At 53.8% G+C, this 20,714-nt stretch overlaps 1 protein-coding gene across 1 annotated transcript; it reads right to left on the bottom strand.

The window, feature by feature from the left end:
- Positions 1 to 423: 423 nt before the first annotated feature.
- Positions 424 to 18,762, bottom strand: LOC113998800 (dual oxidase 2). Its single transcript, XM_027741821.2, has 33 exons — positions 18,699 to 18,762; positions 17,903 to 17,986; positions 16,257 to 16,421; positions 15,462 to 15,649; positions 14,266 to 14,467; positions 13,536 to 13,702; positions 13,391 to 13,451; positions 13,173 to 13,269; positions 12,893 to 12,980; positions 12,465 to 12,567; positions 11,990 to 12,153; positions 11,381 to 11,547; positions 11,102 to 11,220; positions 10,140 to 10,277; positions 9,810 to 9,923; positions 8,993 to 9,195; positions 8,614 to 8,799; positions 7,991 to 8,216; positions 7,302 to 7,395; positions 6,927 to 7,102; positions 6,616 to 6,682; positions 6,069 to 6,164; positions 5,127 to 5,305; positions 4,051 to 4,281; positions 3,720 to 3,819; positions 3,554 to 3,603; positions 3,300 to 3,427; positions 2,953 to 3,106; positions 2,582 to 2,814; positions 2,262 to 2,420; positions 1,962 to 2,117; positions 1,739 to 1,867; positions 424 to 1,274 (listed from the first exon to the last, which is right to left on the bottom strand). The coding sequence occupies exons 1-33, from the start codon at positions 18,760 to 18,762 to the stop codon at positions 1,152 to 1,154; spliced, it is 4,611 nt and encodes a 1,536-aa protein (XP_027597622.2). The 3' UTR covers positions 424 to 1,151.
- Positions 18,763 to 20,714: the final 1,952 nt, after the last annotated feature.

Here is a 20,714-nt window from a genome sequence, read left to right as displayed (position 1 = left end):
GGGGGACAAATGGCCATCACAACACTCTGTTATTACTGGGAAATGGAAGCTTGCTCCCTGTGCTCTTGGGAGACTGTTTAACATCCGGAGGGCTGGAGCTATTCCCACGGCTCAGCCTGTTTGGAGTCCTTGGCTAATTGGCTCCCATGCCTGGTCTTGCTGGGGTCATGGCCACTGCAGGGGTATTGTGGGGTGTGATGGGTCTGGGGGGGCAGAGTCTGGGGGGCTGTGTCTGTATTCCCCACCTCTGACCCCATGTACATCACCAGTGCAGGGGACACTCACTCCAGTTTAACCCATTTCCCAGTGAGCTGGAGTTAATACTCTGTGCCAGGAGCAAGGCCAGCACTATACCATGAGTATGGCAAACCTCCAGGGGACCAAGAACCAACTGCAAGAGGCAAGAAAGTGTTTTAGTACTTTGAACAGCTTTATTTAAGCTCAACCACAGCCTGCAAGAGAGACAGCAACGCAAAGCCAGGCATTACTTAAAAAAGCACAAGTGATCTGAAAGAAGGGACGCTGCTGAAAGAAGCCAACGCAAACACAACTAAGGCCCTTTGCAAACCCAGAAAAGGCTCAGAGAGTTAACAAGCAGGCACCCACAAGTGTATTAGTAAAGCTGAGCCTGTTTCAAGGAGAGAGATGGTGGGAAGCTCTTTGGCTCCTCACCCCATGTGTGCTCCACATTGGTCTTGGGGCAAAGTGCTTTGGATTCAGGTTGTGCAGGCACCAAGCTGTTCCCCAAAGCTGGGCAGAGACATTCCCTGAGTCCCACAGCAGAGCACAAGCTCTGTGTTGTGGGATTAATGTAGCAGAACTGGGCTTAACTCAAACACTGTGGTTTTTTGACTGGGACATGCCAGCCCAACCCTGGGCATGGGGCTGCAGCAGTGTGTGGATGGTATTAGTATGCCCTGGGCTCAGGGGTTCACACTGGGGCTGTGTGGGGTGATGATGGGATGGCAATGCTTTACTGGCACACCAGTCTCAGCTCTGCAGGTCTCAGTGTCCCTGCTCTTGGCCATGGATGGCTTTCTCTGGGGTGTGATGGTGAGTGGGAGCCCAGGACCATGGCCACCCACTGCATTGCTGCCCAGGTGCTGGGATGGACCAGACTGCAGCCCAGGGTGAAAAAGCATGGGTTAGGGTCAGAAATTCTCATAGTGATGTGCAAAGTAGGTCTGGTCCTTCTTGTTCATCTGCCGACAAGCCTGTTCCACACTCTTTGTCATCCCGGGTGGGCCACAGCTGAACACCCCAATCTTCTGCACCTGGGAAGGGGAAAGCCAAAGGGATCAGACCCAGGAACACCAGCTCTCCCTGCAGTCCAGCCCCCCTTGGCCCCTTGCCCTCTGACAGCTTTGGGCATGGACCATGGCCGTGCTCTCTGTCCCAGCCTCTGGAGGCTTTTGGGGAGACTGTCATTTCTGTGAGGGCTGTTAAATCTGTGGTGGCTATGGAGGCTGTGAGGGCAGTGAAGGAAGGATGGGAGCCCCAAGACCTGGTTGCACCCAGGGTCCTGCAATAGCAGGGGGTGTTTGGCTAGCATGGGAAACTGCTGACTCTTGCAGCTCAACCTGGCTCCAGAGGGAAAGCAGGATCCATGTCCCTTCTGCCCTGTCCTTGGTGCAGATGCCACCAAGCTCTCCAGGACCTTGGGGACAAGCTGGGACCAGTCTTCCACTGGCCAGTGGGTGCACCTTCTCCTGCGCCCCATCCCCAGCCAGGCACTGACCTCAGGGTGCACCTCCTGCAGCGAGTTGAAGAAGGGTACGAAGGGAGGGCGCCCAAAGTGGGTGATGGAGCGCAGCCCCGTGAACAGGCTCTTGTTCAGCACCTTCTGGAAGTGCCGCTCGCAGATGTACTGGAAGAGAGATCGGTGCACGTCAGATGGCCCTGCACGGCCTGGCGTGGCCTGGCACGGCACAGCAGCCTCTCTGGTGGGGGGCAAGGCTCACCAGCATGGTGGTGCGCAGATCGAACTTCTCGGCCAGCTGCGTGATGTAGATGTGCACAGAGACCAAGTTGTTCCTGTCTGACTCTTCCACCTCCCGGATGATGTCTGTCAGCCACTCAAACTGCCGCTGCGTGCGTGTCACCCAGATGAAGTAGATCTGTGGCACATGAGGATGAGGCTCAGAGTGGGGCCAGCACCCTTATGCAAGTCCATGGGCTCCCTGGAGGATTTTACCCCCAAAGAGGCCAGAAGCAGCAGGAGGCATCTTGGGAGGGCTTGTCTTTCAGATGCTTCCTCTTACCTTCTTACACAGCAGCTTGGAGTTTATGGATGACTTGAAGACCAGGTCCTTGAGGATGGATGCGAAGGGTGTCACCCCAATGCCTCCTCCCACCAGCACTGACACCTCAAATTTGTTCCACTCCTGGTGGCCCTCCCCGAAGGGCCCGTCCAGGTAGAGCTGGAAGGGAGTCAGCCATTAGCAGAACATCTCCCATCTCTGCTTGCCCAGGTCTTGATTGCCCTCAGGGCTGGAGAAGCACCTCAGGCTTGGCACAACCCCTTGCTGAGATGCTCTTGGGCTCAGATGTCCCTGTGCGTGACATCCTGTGCAGGGCTCACCTTGGGCAGCTTGCCGATGAGGGCCAGGCTCTCTGGGGAGTAGAGCTCCCGCAGGCGGGTGGTCCAGGGCCCCACGGCACGGATGTGCAGGCTCAGCGTGTCCTCGTGTGGCGCCGAGGTGAGGGTGAAGGGGTGGTACTCCGTGGTGCCCAGGGCCACGCAGGCGATGCGCACCCACTGCCCAGACTTGTAGTCAAAGTCCTGTGGCCGCTGGAACTGGAGGTGGGTGACACCTATGGGGAGATGGGGATGGTGGCTCTGGTAAGGTGGAGATGTTGAGAGGTGGAGGCTCCTGCATCACTGCAACCCCTGATGCTCTTGCAAAGAGCCTGGGCTGGGCTGGTGCCCTGTGGCCAGGGATGTCGTGGTACCTGAGGGCAGGAGCTCGGCTTTCACCACGCTGATCTCCACCTTCTTCCTGCTCAGGCTGAGCAGCTTGTCCGCACTGTAGATGAGAGCCGGGACGATGAAGTAGATGTAGAAACGGGGCTGCTGGATCAGCGCATAGCTGCCATGGATGATGACCTGGGCAGGGAGCAGAATCCATTAACAGGGCAAGCCATTGCCCCAGGGCTAATCTGGTGGCAGCTCAGCAGCAGCAGGGAGGCAGGAGTGGGGCCACCAGCTCCCTTGCAACCATCTCATCAGCTGTATTGACTGAAGCCACAGGCTTGCAGTGCATCGGCACCACCCCTCCCTCCCAGCCCAAATCCTTTACCAGGACATAGAGCAGCACATAGAGGTGGTGGGTGATCCAGAAGCCCTGGAAGCTGACGCGTCGGAAGTGGTAGGTGGCGAACACATACATCACAGCAAGGACCACAAGCAGCAACACTCCTGTCATACCTGTGAGAGGAAAGGTTGGAAGGTCCTAGGGGGAACAAAGCAGTCCCATAGGGGCTCTCCCTGGGCTGGGCAGAGAGCTGCCCATCCACACAAAGGTGTGCAGGTCTATCTGCTAGGTGTTCTCACCTGGAACAGTCTGGAAGAACCACCAGTAATACTTCTGTGGGAGCTGTGACCTGGAGAGGGACAAGAGATTGCACCATGGAGTGACCAGAATGAACTCTTGGTTTCCATTTTCATTCCTATCCTGCCCAGGACACTCTGTCTGGACTCTGCTCTAAATCCCACCTACCCATCATCTGTGAAGACATTGGAGAAGAGGCAGGACAGCACGCTGAGAGGTGTGACTGAGAAGATATAGACATTCACTACATGACCTGCAGTGTGGAGCACTGTGAGAGACAAAAATAGGGAGAAAGAAGCATCATTTGATGTGGATGGAGATGTGTCAGACCCTGTTGATGTCCCCAGGGACACGGAGATTCCTCCTCGTCTCTAGTGCAGCCCATCTATGTCTCCACAGGGTCTTCAAGCTTCTGCCTGGTCCTGCCATGGTGTGATGGGCTGGCCCTTTTGCTTTAGCTGTGGTTTGTGGGTGGCACATCCCCCAGCAGCCCACCCACCTGAGAAAATCAGGGCTGCCATGGCAATCCAGCGGTGGAAATCGACGGCGGCATCGAAGGGGATGTAGTGGTTGAGGAAGGTCTCCCGCAGGACGGTGATGAGGTTGCGGCACATGGTAAGCAGGATGTAGGAGTACAGGAAGGAGATGGAGGCAGCTGCTCCCCGGGAGATGATGATCCCCACAAAGGTGGTCTGTGCGATTCCGGTGCTGGGGGATGCAAAGGCATAGTCTGGGGAGAGAGAGCAGAGGGAGTCAGTGTCCCCAGCCATGACCTTTCTTGCAACAAGGGGGTGACCACCTTTGTGGCTTCACCAAAAAGAGGTTCCCAGGGATAGGTTTGTGTGGGAAAAGGGGCATGATCCCCCAGAACTGCTGGGTGAAAGGGTATCCTTGGAGATCCAGGGAGGGGATTGTCCTCCTCTGGTGGGCACTGGGATACTGCACCTTGGGAACTGTGGCCTCAGTTGGGGAATCCAATATAAGAGGTCTCCACAAACTGAAAGAGAGTCCAGTTTAGGCCACTAGGACGGGTGAGGGCTGGAGGATGTCACGTAGGGGAAAGGCTGAGGGAAATGGGTTTGTTCAGGTTGGAGGAGATGGGTCAGGGAAGACCTGGAGGCTGTCTGCAACCACTTCATGGGTGTACAGAGGTGGGAGAGCCAAAGTTGTTCTGAGAGATGCACAGTGGAAGGATGTGAGGCAACAGCACGAATTTCACAGGAAAAAGCTCAGGTCTGATGTAAAATAAAAACTCTTCACAGGGAGGATGGTCAAAAACTACCGCAGGCCCAGCGAGGTGGTGAGATCACCAACCTTGGAGCTCTTTGCACCTTCTTTAGATAAGGCCTTCAGCAGCCTGATTCAGCTTTGGAAATGGCCTTGCCCTGAGCAGGGCATTGGACCAGACCGTTCCAGAGGTTCCTTCCAACCTCAGTGACCCTTTGGTTATTCCAGGGGAGGAGTGACACTGTTGCCCAGAGCTGTGCCATGCAACGCCCCACCACACCCAGCACAACCAGCAGCTTAGAGGCACCAAGTCCACGTGGGGGGCAGTGGGGCTGGGTGGGCACTCACAGTAGGCTCTCTCCACGAACACGCCGGCGGTGATGGCGGAGAAGAGGATGACGCAGACGATGTGGCGCCGGTAATTCTCAACGAAGCGCTTGAACTCCTGGATCTTCTGCTGAACTCGGCTCCGCTCGTACCTCTTCCGCTGCGCCTCAGTGTACAGGCGCAGCTGGTACTGGTTCCCCCTGGCAAAGACAGGAGGGCTGGTGTCACTGCGAGGTTTCCCCAGCTCAGGGCCACGCTGCCCAGATTTGGGGCTGCCTCCCAAAGTGCTGTGGCCACCTCTGCACATCAGTGATGGGGTGACCTGCGGAGCGCAAGTCAGAGGGTGATCTCAGGCCAGCCTTGCAAGCCTTAACGGTTGTAAAACCTGATAACAAATGTGTAAACAGTGACTCATAAATAAAACCATAGATAAGAACTGCCAGAGATAATTTTCATAGTAATAATCAACTGTCCAAATGATTCTGCATGGGACCAATTTCCTTAATTGGAGCAATTATGGCAAACCAAGATATTGTTGCCAACAGTAAAAACAACTGAACTGATTCCTTGCAGAAATACCTGCTGCTGCCACAGCAGCAAGGACCAGAGTCTCTCCTGCAGATCTTGCAGAGAGCCCAGGTGACCCAGCAGCATCCCAAGGGATGGAGGAGCACAGGCAGGAACTGTCAGACAAGACCCTTCTCTAAAAACCACTATCCCAGGCTCTGGAGTTGGCCACTTCATTTTTTTTTTTTTTTTTAGAGGCACATCACCCAGACCCAGCTATGACACTGTCCCTGCCAAGTTGGGGCTGTTCCTGTAGCTCCTTGGCCAGTGGGAGCCTCCTTGCAGGAGTGCCATTTGACTGGAGGGCTGCCCAGTCTGACTAGGGCATATGAGAAACAGCAAACAGGCTGAACCTAAACCCCAGAAGCACAACCATAGAGGAGAGGCTGTACTCACTTTCTACCTGGTCTCTTCCTCAGCTCTTGCCCTTCTCGTTCCACGTAGTGACTCACAGTGTCCAGATTTGGGTCTCTCTCCTCCTCTGAGATGGTTCTGTTGGAAATAGAGCTATGTCAGGCCCAAAGCCCTATTTGCAGGAAAGGCTTGGCAAAATTATCCCCTTTTCCCTGCTTCCCATCTCAGGCTCAGTTGGGAAGGTGTCCAGCTCTTTCCCACAAATCTGTTTGTTAACTTTAATTGCACGTGGGCTGGATTTGCTTCAACATAACCCTTCCCTCTGAAAAGCAAGGCAGGACTCCCACCCCCATGTAGGGGATGCAATAGGGGCTCTGCAGGGGGCAGTTCCTCCCCTTTGGCTGTGCCCAGGGAGGAGGGCAGCAGCCCCACCCTGGTGCCTGGTGTGCACCTCCCACCAGGATCATCCCCCTTCCCCAGCACTGGAAGTGCCAACACCTGGTGGGAGCATTTGTTGGAAGGACTGGGGATATGCACTGGGGCAGAAAGAGAAGGAATAGCAGAAACAAGAACAAGGAGGGGGGCTTACCCTTTTGGCTCTTTCTTTATGAAGGAGACACAGTTGTGCAGGTTTTGCTTGAACACCTCAGGGACACCTTTGAGGAGCAAAAGGACAAGCAGCCATTCAGAGCATACAAGACAAGGATTAGGATTCTCCCATGGGCAGAGAGAAGCTCTGAGCTGACCCAGACCTGTTGCACATGAAGCAACAGCTGGTGCCCCATTACTGCAGTTGGGTTGGAGGGATTGATGGGACAGGATTTGGGAGTTCCAATGGGTGCTGCCCATTTCCTCCCGCCCTGCAGGGCCTGGGGTGAGCCAGTGCTCGTGCCCACTGACCTTTCACACAGAGGTGGGTGAGACGAAGCTCGCTGTTGTGGTCCCTCAGCATGTAGTGGAAATTCTCCCACGTCAGCTCATCCCTGTCCTGAAACCCTGAGGCCCGAAACATGGACTCAGTCACCTGCTCTGCCTGTTCTCTTGACAGGCAATTGTTGGAGATCTCGATGAAGGACCTGGAGCAAGGAGGGGAGACGGGAACATCAGTTAATCAGTTCAAATAAAATGGCAGAGCCCCTGACAAGTTTTATGGGAGTGGTTGTGAATGTTGAGCCCATGAGCTTCTTAGGGACTGAATCACAGAAACTGGGACCTACTTTTGAAGACATGTGTGTCTATAGATGTTGTGAAAACATATTGAGAGAGGAGAAGTACCTGACCATCCTCAGAAACTCCTCCTTGGAGAGGAACCCATTCTCATCGATGTCATACATCCTGAACATCAAATGGGACTTCTCCTCTGGGGACCCTAGTGGGGAGAGGGAGAGGTGAAGTAAGAAAAAGATCACATTTTCATTAACAAAGATGCTTTCAAACACTGTCTTTGAGCACGTGGACCTGCAGCAGTGAAGCCTCACCCTTCCACCGACTTTCTCAAGTGCAAGGTGAAACATTGGGTAGATATATATTCTTGGGCATTATTTTGCAAAGTCAAAATGTGCTTTTACACAGCAATGATTTTCTGAAAGATGTTTTGATTGACTCTGACATTTAATGCCTCCATCTATGAATCCAGCTTTCCGGTGGTCATTTAGGGAGATTCAGGTGTCAAATATAGTTGCTATGATCTCTCAAGGACAGGATGTATGGTCCCTTCAGGAGACAGGGCAAATGTGTCTGTGGTGGTGGAAAGTAGCTCCCCTCATTAACAGTCTTCCAGAAAACACAATTACATGGTCACTGCCTCATAACTCAAGTTGAGCTTGTCCTAAGTGAAGGGAATTTTAATCTGTAGCAGTGTCTACAGACTGACCTGCTGGATGGACCTTGTCCTTCCTTCTGTCAGAGCTTAGAGACGAGACTAAGGATAATAGATGGAGTCACCAACCAGCCCCAGCTCCCACCTTTCATGAAGACCACCAAGATATCCAGGAACTCCCGGAAGGAGATGTAGCCGTTGCCATCTTTGTCAGCCAGGGAGAACATGGACTCCACAAACATGGAGTGGGCCTTTAGCCCTAGGGCCTCGGCGAACTCAGCCCTGCTCAGCTCACACGTCAGAGACTCCCTTGCCTTCTGTGAAGATTTGAAGCTGAGCTCTCCTGCATCGAACCTGTCGATTTCCAGCACCTGCAGGTTGTGTCCCACAGAAGAAATCCTGTGAATACTGGTTCTTGTTTCCTTCCTGACCTATTGCACAAAGACTGGTGGCTCTCCTGGCACAAAACTCATGACAAATACCATGGGGAAAGTCCCGTATCTCTCCTACACAATGTGACTTTCACACTGCATACCACTGACCACTCTGGAGACGTCAGTTACATCATCCAAAAGCCTCTTTGCAACTTTAGATGCTTACATCACTGCAGCAGATCTCCCTTTGTGTCCCTCGGTCCTGGAAGTGTTAGCAGCTTCCTTGTATCTGGCTTACCAGCTCTTATGGAGAGCAACAGCACCAGCATTCATTGTTTAATCAGTACAGAAATACCTTCTTCCAGGCACCAGAGCCTGCCACACCTCTACACACCTGAGCAAACAGGTGCCTGAAGAAAGTCTCCAGAATTTGTTTTCTCTGCTCCTGAGTGACTGCCCATTTCATAAGGTTCTGCTCTTTTGTCTCAGACAGATGCAGGTACAGGCCATTCTCATTCAAGTAGTTTTGTAGCTTTCCAACAAAGCTGCTCCTCTCGGCTTCCTCGCAGAAGAGCAGCACCTGCAAAGGACCCCACCGACTGGCTGTGATCATCAGAGGCTCAGCTCATGGTATGAGCTGGACCTGGTGGTTTTCAGGAGGCCACAACTATCCTTTAAGGACCTACACTCTTTCCAGTGCCCTGACCGAGTGGTGCAGAGGACTGTGGAGGGTCCAGAGAAAGGTGTCATACCCCAGGCACCATGGTACTCACCAGGTCGTACTCCTTGGGGCTCTTCAGGAGCAGAGCTTTGTTCCCTTTGTTGTTGGAGAGGATCACCTCCACCCTTTGGTAGGCTTTCAGGTTGATGCTCCGCATCACAGACCCTCTCCCATCCAGCACTTTGAGCACTTTGTCAGCTTGGAGCTGGATGTAGACAGGACAGCTGTCTGTCTTGGGGCCGTGCCACTCCATGGCTGATGGGAGAGAGCACAGGACTCAGCTGGAAAGGGGCACCCAGGCTCCTACTCATGCTAGCACCTCCTTCACCCAGATGCAGTTTGGGAGAGATTTCTCGACCGGGCACATCTTAAAGGAATAATGATGATCTCCCAGCTGCACAGCTCAAGCACACAGCCACAGGAGGAGTACAAACTACAGAGCAGGGAGGCAGGATTTTTCCAGTACCCAGAGCAAGGAGATACAGTCCCTGTCCTGGAGCTACTGGTACAATTGCTTTACATGGGTTTCCTTCAGGCAAGGTGTGATCTGGGGAGGGTTGGAATTAGAGGGTCATATGATGACTCAGGTTGGAGGGGACTCGGGTTGGAAGGGTTCCTTGCCCAACCTCCTGCCCAAAGTAGGACCAGCCACAGGTCAGTCTGCTCAAGGATTTATCTGGTCAGGTCTTGGATAGGATGGGCTATCAAGCCCTCTGGGCTCCCTGCTCCCCTTCTTGACCATCCTAGGGAAACAGTTCCTCCTTACATCCCATCTGGATATAAGCCCCAGGCCCAGCCCTGCCTCATTGTGTGCCTTGACTCCAGCAGCATCACCAGACACTGTCACAGGGTTGGCAGTGCCACCTCACCGTGTGTGGCCTCGCCGGTCACCTTTGTGCGCACTCTGGTGCTCTGCTGCTTCTGCAGCTTCTTGAAATCTCTCTTGCGGAAAACAGCGACGATCCAGGCAACAAACAGAGTCACTGGGGACACACAGGAGAAGGAGGTGTGAGATATCACAAAGCTCCTTCCCACTTTTGGCTCCCTCCTGGTGCCCGAGGACCCTGCCAGCTCAAGGACCTCGGGAGCGACCAGGACTCAGCAGCTCCTGCTGGGAGGTGCTTGGTCCATGGGCACTCAGCCCCTTTCTCTGGTGGAGAGGTGGAAGAGAATAAGGATAAGGAAATGGAGAGACAAACCCAAAGGCAGACAGCAGAGGACAACGATGATGATCCCAAAGCCTGCACCGCTGCCTGCAAAGTAGTCCAGCACCACCATGGGAGTGCAGTTGGCCAAGTGTTGAGCTGTCAGCTGCTGGGGCTGGGGGCACGGGTCCCCTGCAAGGGGGAGACAGCCTGTGAGTGTCACCAACCTTTTACCCATCTCACCTCCATCACCCCCAGGAAACTTTGCCCTAAAGTGTGGATGGGGCTCATGGCTGAGTCACCCAGGGAGCACTTCAAAATTGGGATGCTTGAGTTAAACTCCAGATACTGGGTAGAGCCTTTGGTTTTGGGTTGAACCTTTGCCTGCCACAGCAAACCGAGTGCAGAACTGGACTCAAGAGCTCTGTGGGCTCAGCACCATCACTCCCCCAATGGGATGGTCTGAGCAAGAAGCACCCTGGACTATGGAAAATTTGGGCTCAGAGCTTCTGCTCATCCAGACACTGCAAATCCAGGGAGCTCTCCTGCTGCAATTACATGGAGTGCATACCAAGGAAACAAAACCACCTTACAAGGGCTGGAATGCGACCGAGATGAAATGCTTATGGTAAATGGGAGGGGTGTGGCAAGATTCCAAGAGGAAAAGGCATATTGCCAAACACAGTACCATGACATGGTCTAGTAACCATGGTGGTGTTGGATCAAGGGTTGGACTTGATGATCTCAGAGGTCTTTTCCAACCCACTTGATTCTATGATTCTATGCCTTTTCACCTTGGGGTCATGCCTGGACTTCAGTCCTCTTTCATATCTGCATCACTGCATCAATGTTTTGCTCACAAGCAATCCTTGCATTTTGTACTCATTTTGCGGGTTTAGGATCACATCGGGAAACAACCCCAATGTGTTCCCGGTGTCACTGAGTCACCAGCTCTGTCACCAGGATGGCTCTGCTTCCCTCACTGCCTTGCTGGAGCCATTCGCTCCTGCACTCACCATTTCTCCAGGTGAACACGTGAGTCTGGATGTCTGTGGAGTTGGCGTAGGTGACGGCAGCCAGGACGTCGTGAAAGGTGGTGTTACGGATCTCCTTGATTTCCTCCTCTGTGAAGAGCCTGTGGAAAAGGACATAGGGACAAGGAGTGGCCCTGGGTGTTACTAACCAGGAACAGGAGGGAACTGAGAAAGCTGGAGGATGCTTTTTCCCTCAGCTCCAGTTTCCTACTGGGGCTTGCAGAGCAGTGGGCAGCTGCCAGATAGGGAAGAGGCCTTTACCCATTCTTGGTGTTTTCAAACCAAAACCTGTCGCTGTCACGCAGGCGCACAAACTGCTCCAGGATGATGGTGCTGAAGAGGGAACCATCGGCCTCCAACATGCCTCCAGGGAGCAGCTCCAGCCCAGCCATGTCATTGGCATATAGGGCAGCGACCTTTTGCAGGACCTGGTGAGACACGCCCACCGCACATAGGTGAGCACCGGGAATTCTGCCAGGGCACCAGAAAGTCTTGGCAAGCCTCAGGAGAACCAAGGAATGTGCATTTCCCAGGCATCACACATCTGTGGGCTAGGAAGGTGCTGAGCCCCACACAGCCTGGAGCTCATGGCATGGACTTGAGTAACTAAGCATCACTCCCAGGGCATCTCAGCTCTGGGAGGAGCATAGTGCCCAGTGGCACAGGACCTTAGCACCAGGGCAGGATGATTTATTCATGCCATGTAATTACACAGTTATCCCAATGCAACAACTCTGCAGGCATGGAAGTCAGATAGGGCAGAGCATGCACTTCCTCTTCCTATGATGCTGCAGAATTCAGTTCCTGCCTGGAATGTCCCAGCATTCTCTGACCCACATACATTCGGTGCCCAGGCCACTTCCCTGTTACCTGTGGCTCCAGGTGTGGTGCAAGGTTTGACCAGTTCTGGAGAGGTTTCAACCCAAATTGCTCCCGGGCTTGGTTATAGGTTGGCAGGCCAAGGTCTCGCCCGCGCTGGATCCAGCTGGCCACATAGTCAGTGCGGGAGTACTTCAGGGGCCCATACCAGTAATCTGTGTGTGGATTTGAAGCCATGGTGATGGCAAGGCCGAACCAGAGGAGCTATAGCTGCTGGGCTGGCCTTGTGCCTCTGCCTTGGGCTGTGCTGAACGCAGATATCATCTCCATGCCCTTGCCAAAATGGTCCCACGGACATGCTTAACACATCCTGTGGCTTCTCTGCACCTCCATTAACAAGGCTGAAGCTGAAGCATTGTTTGGTTGGGTGCTGCTGGTGATGACAATGGGGCTTGCCTCCACACCTCACTCCCTGCACAGCCCCAGGAGTGAGGGTCCCCCACTGATGAGCAGCTGCAGTACAGACCTTGGAGATCTTCCACGACAATGTTGTCCTCCCTCTCTGCAATCTGTGAGCTCATCCCCAGCAGGCGGTTGTCCACATCCTCTGCCTGCTGCAGCCCTGGCTTCTGAGGGGAGATAGGAAGAGCAGGTGATTCCTTAAATGACCAAGGATGGGAGGTAGCCCCACACACCCCACAGGGGTGCAGATTCTGGATGTAGGGGGATCAGGGACTTCTTCCAGGCTCGTTTCCTCTATGTCAGCTCAACCTTGTAGTCTGAGCCTGATGCAGCTGAAGGAGGCATCTGGGATGCTGGATGGGGAGGATCTCACACCCTGGGCTGATTGTCATGCTCTGCACCTAATTTCCTTTGTGGCATCCTCCATAAAATAGAGTCCCTTCCCAGCCAGCCTCCCACATCCTCAGGAATCTTGCACTCCCTTCCCTGTACCTCTCTGCTCCAGTAGCTGTTGCAGAGCCGCACTGCTGGGAATGAGCCACTGGGGCCAGACACGTTCTGAAACCGGCACTCGGTGTCTCTGGAAGAGCAGAGAAGGGCTGGACCTACAGCCCTAGCCACAGCTGCCCAGGGCTGACAGGGCTTGCCTGTCCAAGCCAAGAGCAGGACATAGGGAAGGGACAGGCACCATTGCCAGCTACCACCCCAGCTTGGGCGTCCCCTTCCCTGGCAGGGGTACTGCATTCCCACAGCCCTGCCAGGCTGCTCCTACCTCTTATAAATGCCCGGTGGCACCATGGTGGCCAGGAATTGCACAGCAGCTGCCACGAACTCTGGCGAGAGGCTGGGGTCCAGGTGCTGCTGGTAACCTGGGAGGCAGCAGCCAGGCTGGAGGAAAAAGGGGCCAAGCTCCCTCTCCCACCTCATCCCCCACCTCCCCGGTCCCCCCACCCCTCCTTCCCACACTCTATTGCCTGTCGTACCCCTCACCTTTGTACTCTGGGATGTCTGACCCCAGCAGGGTCGGCAGCCACTCATACAGAACGATGCTCTAGGGAACAGAGGGGATGGGTCAGGGCCAACACCAGGGAGGATGTTGGGGGTCCCAGCAGAGCTCAGGGGTCCCATCCCTCACCTGGAAAGTGGCAATGACCCTCTTGCGAGTGTGCTGGAAGAGATCCTCATCAGACCAGGCAGGGTGCTGCTGGGCCAGCGCTGTGGCCAGGTGGTTGTGGTACCGAAACCAGGCGATGCTCTCAGCCTGCAGGAAGGGGTTCTCATTCCCCCAGGCGCTTCCCAGGTCTGCAAGAGCCACCAGGACCTTCAATGGGGGATGTCACCACTGGGTCTAGCTTTGCCCATGGCTGAAGAAGCACTCCCAGCTCTGTGGCTGCAGCCCAGTGTCCCCTCATCTCCTCACCCTTCCTCCCTCCCCAGGGAGACCAGGAGCCTGAGTGAGTGAGTAGCAGGACTGGCATCTCAGCATGGGTCAAAGGTTGGGCAGGTGAGGAACTCAAAGCAAGCTGAGCAGGTTTGTATCAGTGGCAGCCCCTTTCCCCAGAGAAGATCTCCTGGGATCAGAGTGACCAGCACCTGCTGGTTTCTGACCTGTTGCCCCCTGGGCATGTGGCATCTGGAGTTCAAGGGGTGTCCCTGCTGGGATGTCTTCACTGGGGCACACACCTTCCTCCCCCTTGGGCTGGGAAGCTGCCTGCTCTCCCACAGCCCTCCTGACCCACATGTCCTGCCCCGCTGTACCCCCCACCCTTTCACTCCAGGCTCAGCTCCAGGGACCTCCCGCTCTCCCTGCTCACAGTCAGGAATGGACAAAGCAGGTGAAAAAACATTGGGAATGCCACCATTACCGTAGATGCCTTCGAGACCACCCTGTCCCGTGGATGGATCGATCGCCTTCCACATGGGGACCCTCCCGTCTGTCTGCCTCGGGAGGCGTCTGACAGGCCCCGACGCCAACTGTCCCCCGGAGAAGCTCCTCAGGGCGTCGCTCCAGGAATGCGAGGGGCCGTAGATGGAGCTGCCGTCCAGCCAGCCCGTCACCCCGTTGGTCTAGGGCAGGCACAGGGAACAGGCGTTAACAGGCGCCGGGGTTTCGGCAGAAAGGTGCAAAAAAGAGGTGTGAAAAGCCCCAGCCTGGCTCTTTTGTTCTTGCAAAGCAGCCGCCCCATCCCCTGAGCTCTCAGGATGCAAACACGACAATCTCTGTGCAAACGTCAGGAATTAGTGCAAGGTACCGGAAAAGACAACGTCTGGACTTTTCATAAGTACATTTTGGGGGTTTTCCCGCAGTTATTTTTGCTATACCAGAAGCAGACATCTGTGAATCCCTATGTGTGCTGGAAGGGGACTAAACCCATCTCTGGGGAAACTGGGAACAAAAGAGCTGTCTCCTCTATCCTCACAGCAGGGAGTCCCGCTGTCCTGGCAGCATGTTGAGTATCTCCTCTGCCAAATGTTTGCATTAAAACATCCTTTTTATTCTGAAAATACGCTGGAGTTTTCATTTTTCTAGGGTTTTAAATGCTGCTAAAAACATGACTTGCTAAACTGGTCTCATCATGGTTTGCCACGTGAAAGGTTCAGGAGGGTATTTCGCTCCAGTGATTTTGGCTGGGAAGCTTTCCAGCATGAAAGAAATCTTAGGAACACAAACAGCACAGCAAAATTCAGAGAAACTGGGGGGAAACCTGGATTTTTTTCCAAAATTACTGAAAATCAGGGAAGCTTTACAGCTTTATATACAGTGCCGGCTCAGCTTTGTGATATGTAATCAAAGATAAGAGTTCATGCTTAAAACAATCTTGCATGATTAACTGACCTAATCATGTTTTCCTTTCCCAAGAAAAGCTTTGACCTCAGGCAACCACTGGTGTCGCTCAGTGTGAATCTTGGACTTTGTGACTTTGGGTTCATTTCATTGGTTCAAACACTTGACAGGTGTATATTTTTAAGGAAATAGTGGTGCTCTCATTTGAGTTTTGCAAACTCCCTTGGCTGATGCAGCCCCTGATGTTGGGCGAAGGGCAAAGAAAACCACACTTACCTGTTCCCGGGGGCTGTTGGGGCTCTGCCCTGTCTCCACAGCCCAGCGGATGCGCTGGAAGGGCAGGACCACATCTCCAGTGCCAGCAGGGTCAAACACTGGGTCTCCGGGGGGGATGTAGATGTTGAGAAACTCAGCAGGGCAGCCGGGTTTCTCCGTCTCCAGGATGTCCAAGAGCACATGGAAACCTGACAGAGACACAAGCATGGTCAGCAGCTAGGACAGCTGCCACCAGCAGCTGGAGCAGGACATGAGGGTGGGCAGCTGAGCTGTAGGTGGGCTGAGGGGACCACCACGTGCAGCAAGAGTGTTCAAGGCCAGGTTGGACAGGGCTTGGAGCAACCTGGTTTAGTGGAACAAGATGACCTTTAAGGTCTCTTCCAACTCAAATCATTCTGGGATGCTGCGATTTTCCAGAGACAGGCGTCCCTGGGCTTGGAGACCCAAGACCCCACTGCTCTGACTTGCAGTTCAGGCCAGCAATCACTCCCAGCACAGCCTTATCACATCCAACAGGCAGTGGGGCAACTCCACCACTAAAACAAAAGAGGAAGTTCTCAAACAATAAACATCAGTACTTGGGTCAACTGCCAGAGGCCATCAAAAAGCCACTGTCTCCTGGCTGGACACTACTTTGGGATGTGGCAGCACCCAAGGCTTTGTGCTCCTGGTGTAGGCCTGCTATGGAGGGGTGTGTGAGGAGCGCTCCAGCCTGTGACCTTGGGTGTGTGAGAAATCAACATTTTTCCACGCAAACCAGCATTTTTCCAGGCGGTGCCAGGCCCCAGGTCTTACCAAAGAAGACAGCCAGCACGGTCGTGTTCCTGCGTGAGGGCAGCCCGGAGGGGCCTCGTGCCACTGCGGTGCTGAGCTGGCGAGCGTTGGGCACGTGGGGCTCCTGCAGGGCCTGGTAGACGCCGTCGGCAAAGTTGGCCGGCAGGAGACGCCGCAGCTGAGCACCTGCAGCACCAAAACAACATGGAATGGGCCCAGGTGGTACCCAACAGGAGGCACAGCAAGAGGACACCTGCCAGAATCCCAGGAGAGAGCAAGAGGTTGGCACAGATAGTCCTAGTGGCCAAGAACATACAAGCTTTGGTGCCCCTACCCAAAACTTCTTGCAGCACTGGGGTCAGTACTCTTAAAACCAGGGAGATCTCCATCTCCCTCTCTTCCAGCTGTCCTTCTCTTGTCCATGTGCATGCCTGTTGCCTCCTGGAGGTCTGGGGTGGTGCTCCAGTGGGCAACTGGAGTGACGTTGAGCTGCCGCATGTTGATTATGCAACCCTACACAAGTGTGAGGTTTGCCAGCACCATAAGGAATAGGAGAGGGAACAGCCAGAGAAGCAGCAAGACAGATGAGAAGTTGAAACTTTGCACCCACTGCCAGTCCCAAAATTGAAAAGCCCAGAGGCAAGAGGTTGTTTCTCAATGAAGAATGAGTTAATTTTGAAAGGCTCCTCACCAGTGTGGTGGGTTTCATTTGCTGGAGTTCCCCAGAACTGGGGAAATCCTGAATTCCTGCCTTAGTTTGGGGCTTAGTTCCCATAGGTTGGTTTCGAAAAGTTAAAGTCTGATCTGTCCGCTCTGGAAGAGGGAAATCTGCCAGAGACCTGCCAGTTTTCTCTGTCAGGCTTTGGTGTAACCAAAGGACTGGTTTATAACATGTTATAAAGCCATTTGGACTCAAAGGAAGCTGTGCAATTGTGTTACCGTATCACCAGATCAGTAACTAATCTGGGCTGCAGTAAAGATAATTCAGAATCTTGAATATTTTAGATAAGATCCTGCTTGATCTGCCCTGGTCACTGGCTCAGGGACATTTCCTAGAGTTGAGCCCCTGGGCTGGTTGTAGGCATGAGGAAGCAGTTCACCACTGCCAGAGGGAAATCTCTAATGCCTCAGCCAGTACAGACCAATAGATGGTATCTGCCCTGTGCAGGGCAGAAAATTAGTAGGTCCAGGATGCCGGACCATGAACTCTTCTGCCTCTACCCTTCTGTTGAATCCTGCTTGAACTCCATGCCCATTTTGGCTAAAGATGGCTTTCTGCAACTCTGGGCTCCCTGACTATCACTGAAACACCTGCTGGGAAGAGTTGGATCCTCCCTGTCTTGGACATTTTGAGCAGCCTCACAAAGGCACAGCTTTTCCCTGGGACTGATCCAACCTGCAGATAGTGCTTGGGTAGCAGCTAAAAGTGGCAATGACAGGACATTTGAGACAAACTGCGCTGTCTGTCCCCTCCAGGCTGCTGTAACAGGGCTCTCAGGTGCATCAAGGGACCTCAGGGCCATGGGAAGTGGCATTGCCTGCTCACCTGCCTGGTTCAGGCTGAAGTCAGAAAGGGTTTCTTTTCTCAGCCATAAAGCAACCCAGATGCCAATGTGCCAGCTCCCCTCACCCCGTCTCACTGTCCCCTCCCCAAGCCTGGCACTCACCCACAGAGCCACGGCTGTGGTGCAGAAGGTTGTTGTACCAGCCGTCATAGCGCTGGACCTCCCAGGTGATGTTCTCCTGGGCTCCTGGAAGAGATCGGACACACTTGGTGAGCAGTGAAAAAGGAAGTGTGAAATGAGCAACTCCACTACAGAATCATATTTGTATCATGATATTTTCCCATATTCTTTCTGAGACTTTCCATACAAGCAGTTTTTTAGACAAGTTTTGCACTTCTTTTGAGGGATAATATCTAAAACTAGAAATTCATGCTTGTGGTCCTGATGTCCCCAAATCAATTTGTGGCCACCACAAGTCTACTCCCAAAAGACCGTCCTCTCCTCCTCTCTCACTGGATCAGAAGTCTCTCCTTATTTCTGATTCCCACAATGTCTGTGTGAGTCAAGGAAAGACCTTGACAATGGAGTTATGCTAGTGTTTCAGGATCAGTTAGCTTTTATGTTAATTTTTTTTGCTTTTACTGTAGTACTATCAAGGAGGTGCCACTCCTATTTATATATCTGAACTGCAGTAGGGGAGTCTCCCAACCTGCATTTTACTCCATTTTTTCTTATCTCCTCACAAACTGCATCATAAAAACTTAGATTACCAGAATGGTTTGAGTTGGGAGGGACCACAAACATCATCTAGTTCCATTTGCCCTGACATGGGCATGGACACCTTCCACTGGACCAGGTTACTCTGATATGATGCCCCAAGGGATAGAGGAAACTCCCCTGAGGGGCATCAGCTATCCAGGATCTCCCTTTTGGTCCCCTTCCCTGAAGCTGCACTTACTCCCCAAGGTCCACGTCCCCAGCAGAACCACAGTCAAACTCAACATCATTGCTGCACGTTGCATTGACCACTGGGTTGTTGGAAGGAGAGACCTGCAAAGGGAGAGGAGATGGAGGGAGCTGGAGCTGGGCTGCTCCCAGAAGCTGGGAACATGCACAGGCCAAAATCTCAGCTCCTTGTGATTTCTACTGCTTGGTAAAACTCCGCTGCCATCAGCAGCAGTATCTCCCAGCTGTGGGAAGTTGGCAGGGGGCATGTGAGACCCCATCCCCTTGGGGAAGTTCTGTCAGGATGTGTCAGTTGGCCTGAGAAGACATTTCTGCTGAAGCAGGACCAATGGCCCTTGGAGTATCCCAGCTATAGGCTCACATATCATCCACATTCAGCTGTGCCAGCTCTGTTACAGAAACACACTTTTTGTTACAAAAATAAGTACATTTCAGCTAGGAATTTCTCTGGTATTGTCCCATCCAAGCAAAATCCAGCTGTAAACATGATGGAAGAGCCTCAGCTCACAGTCAGGCATCCCAAAGTGTGCGAGTACTGCATACAGGACCTCTTGATCCCCTCCGAGCTAACCCAACAGCACTCCCTCATGATCAGCCTTTCTCATGATGCTTTACCATCTCTTTTTCCACAAAACCCCTGGATCCAGAGCAGATTTCATCAGTGGGATCTGAACCTTTAAAACTCCGGCCAACAGCTGACAGAAGAGAGGGATTCCCAGCCCTGAACAGTGAAGTGATTTACAGTCACAAATGAAACAATGCTACTACCGCTGGCTTTCCATGCACGTGAATTCCAAATCTGAATTTAACTCCAAGACGGTTTTCCACTAAATACGGCTCTTTGTCTCCATTCCAGCACTGTGGGTGTGTATCCAAAGACCACCATCATTTCAGAGGAGCTGTGCTGCCAAGAGATGCAGCAATGCACAGGTTTCAGCTTTTCATTATTTTAATTAAAACCTAAAGAAAATAGACAGAGCAGCAGCACTGCTGCAGAACTTAGTGTGGTCATACTGGCAGAGGAGAGGAGATCCAAGTCACTCCAGAAGCCTGGAGCCTGATCCCTATGGTCCTTGTTAGTCACAGCTAATTTCTATATCTCCCCAGTGCTGGTGGGACAGACTGGGGGGCTGCCACCTTCCCACACCAGCCAGCTGGGTTTCAGAACAGACTCTATCTCCCCAGCGTTGTATCTCATCCAGAATATCCCAGCCTGCACACAGGAGCCAGCGGTTTCCCCAGCTTTCCCACGTAGGGACACCCCTGGGACCAGCTGCCTCAGTGCCACCAGAGCACAGCAGGGACTCCATCCCCCGGTGGAACATAAGGGGTCCCTGTCTGTCCCCGCGGTGTCCTGTGCCCACGCAGGGACACGCAGCGCCCCAAACCGCCGTGTCCCGTGCCCCGTTCCCTCGCCGCAGGGACTTGCGTGGCTCCATCGCACCCTGCAGGTGAGGACGCGCATGGCCCCATCCCACCCGTCCTCACACAGCACCCAGAGCCCCCCGTCCTCGGGACATGGCTGTGTGGCCCGACCTCTTCTATACGACCCCATCCCAACATCTTCTCCCAGCAGGAGAAAAGGGGAGTAGCACTCTCCCCTGTATCCCCCACGAGTGACAACGCGCGTAGACAGAATCCCCCGCAGGCAGCAGCGTGCATGGCATCGGCTACCGGGTCCCTGCGCGGGGGCAGGGGGGACACGCGCGGTCCCGACCCCCCACTTCCACGCAAGTGGAAACACACGTGGCTCTGATGCCGAGGACCCACCCCACCCACGCAGGCAGGGACACGCATGGTCCCGGTCTCTCAGACCCCTCACCCCAAGTGGGAACACGCGCGACACTGAATCCCCAGCCTCTATGCAAGTGATAGCACACATGTCCCCCATCCCCCAGTTACTCCAAGCAAGAGGGGACACGCGTGTGCCCAATTCCCCAGGACCCCTTTCCCCACGCAGGCGGCGACACGCATGTCCCGACCTCCCCCCCCCGCAGGAGTGACCCCC

The sequence above is a fragment of the Pipra filicauda genome, unplaced genomic scaffold (assembly GCF_003945595.2).
Source record: "Pipra filicauda isolate LSUMZ 115617 unplaced genomic scaffold, ASM394559v2 scaffold7_size6619720_pilon, whole genome shotgun sequence".
Classification (NCBI taxonomy): domain Eukaryota; kingdom Metazoa; phylum Chordata; class Aves; order Passeriformes; family Pipridae; genus Pipra; species Pipra filicauda.
The sequence above is the reverse complement of the archived record's forward strand: the minus strand, read 5'-3'. Positions and strand labels throughout refer to the sequence as shown.

What these genes read in the sequence shown, in the direction of transcription:
- LOC113998800 (XM_027741821.2), bottom strand. Translation starts at nt 18,762, where the DNA reads ATGCAACGTGCAGCAATGATGTTGAGTTTGACTGTGGTTCTGCTGGGG. An exon ending in CTTGGTGGTCTTCATGAAAG is followed by an intron (nt 7,396 to 7,990) that starts GTGGGAGCTGGG and finishes TCTCCCCACTAG; the next exon opens with GGTCCCCAGAGGAGAAGTCC. An exon ending in AGGAAGAGACCAGGTAGAAA is followed by an intron (nt 5,306 to 6,068) that starts GTGAGTACAGCC and finishes TGTCTTTGCCAG; the next exon opens with GGGGAACCAGTACCAGCTGC.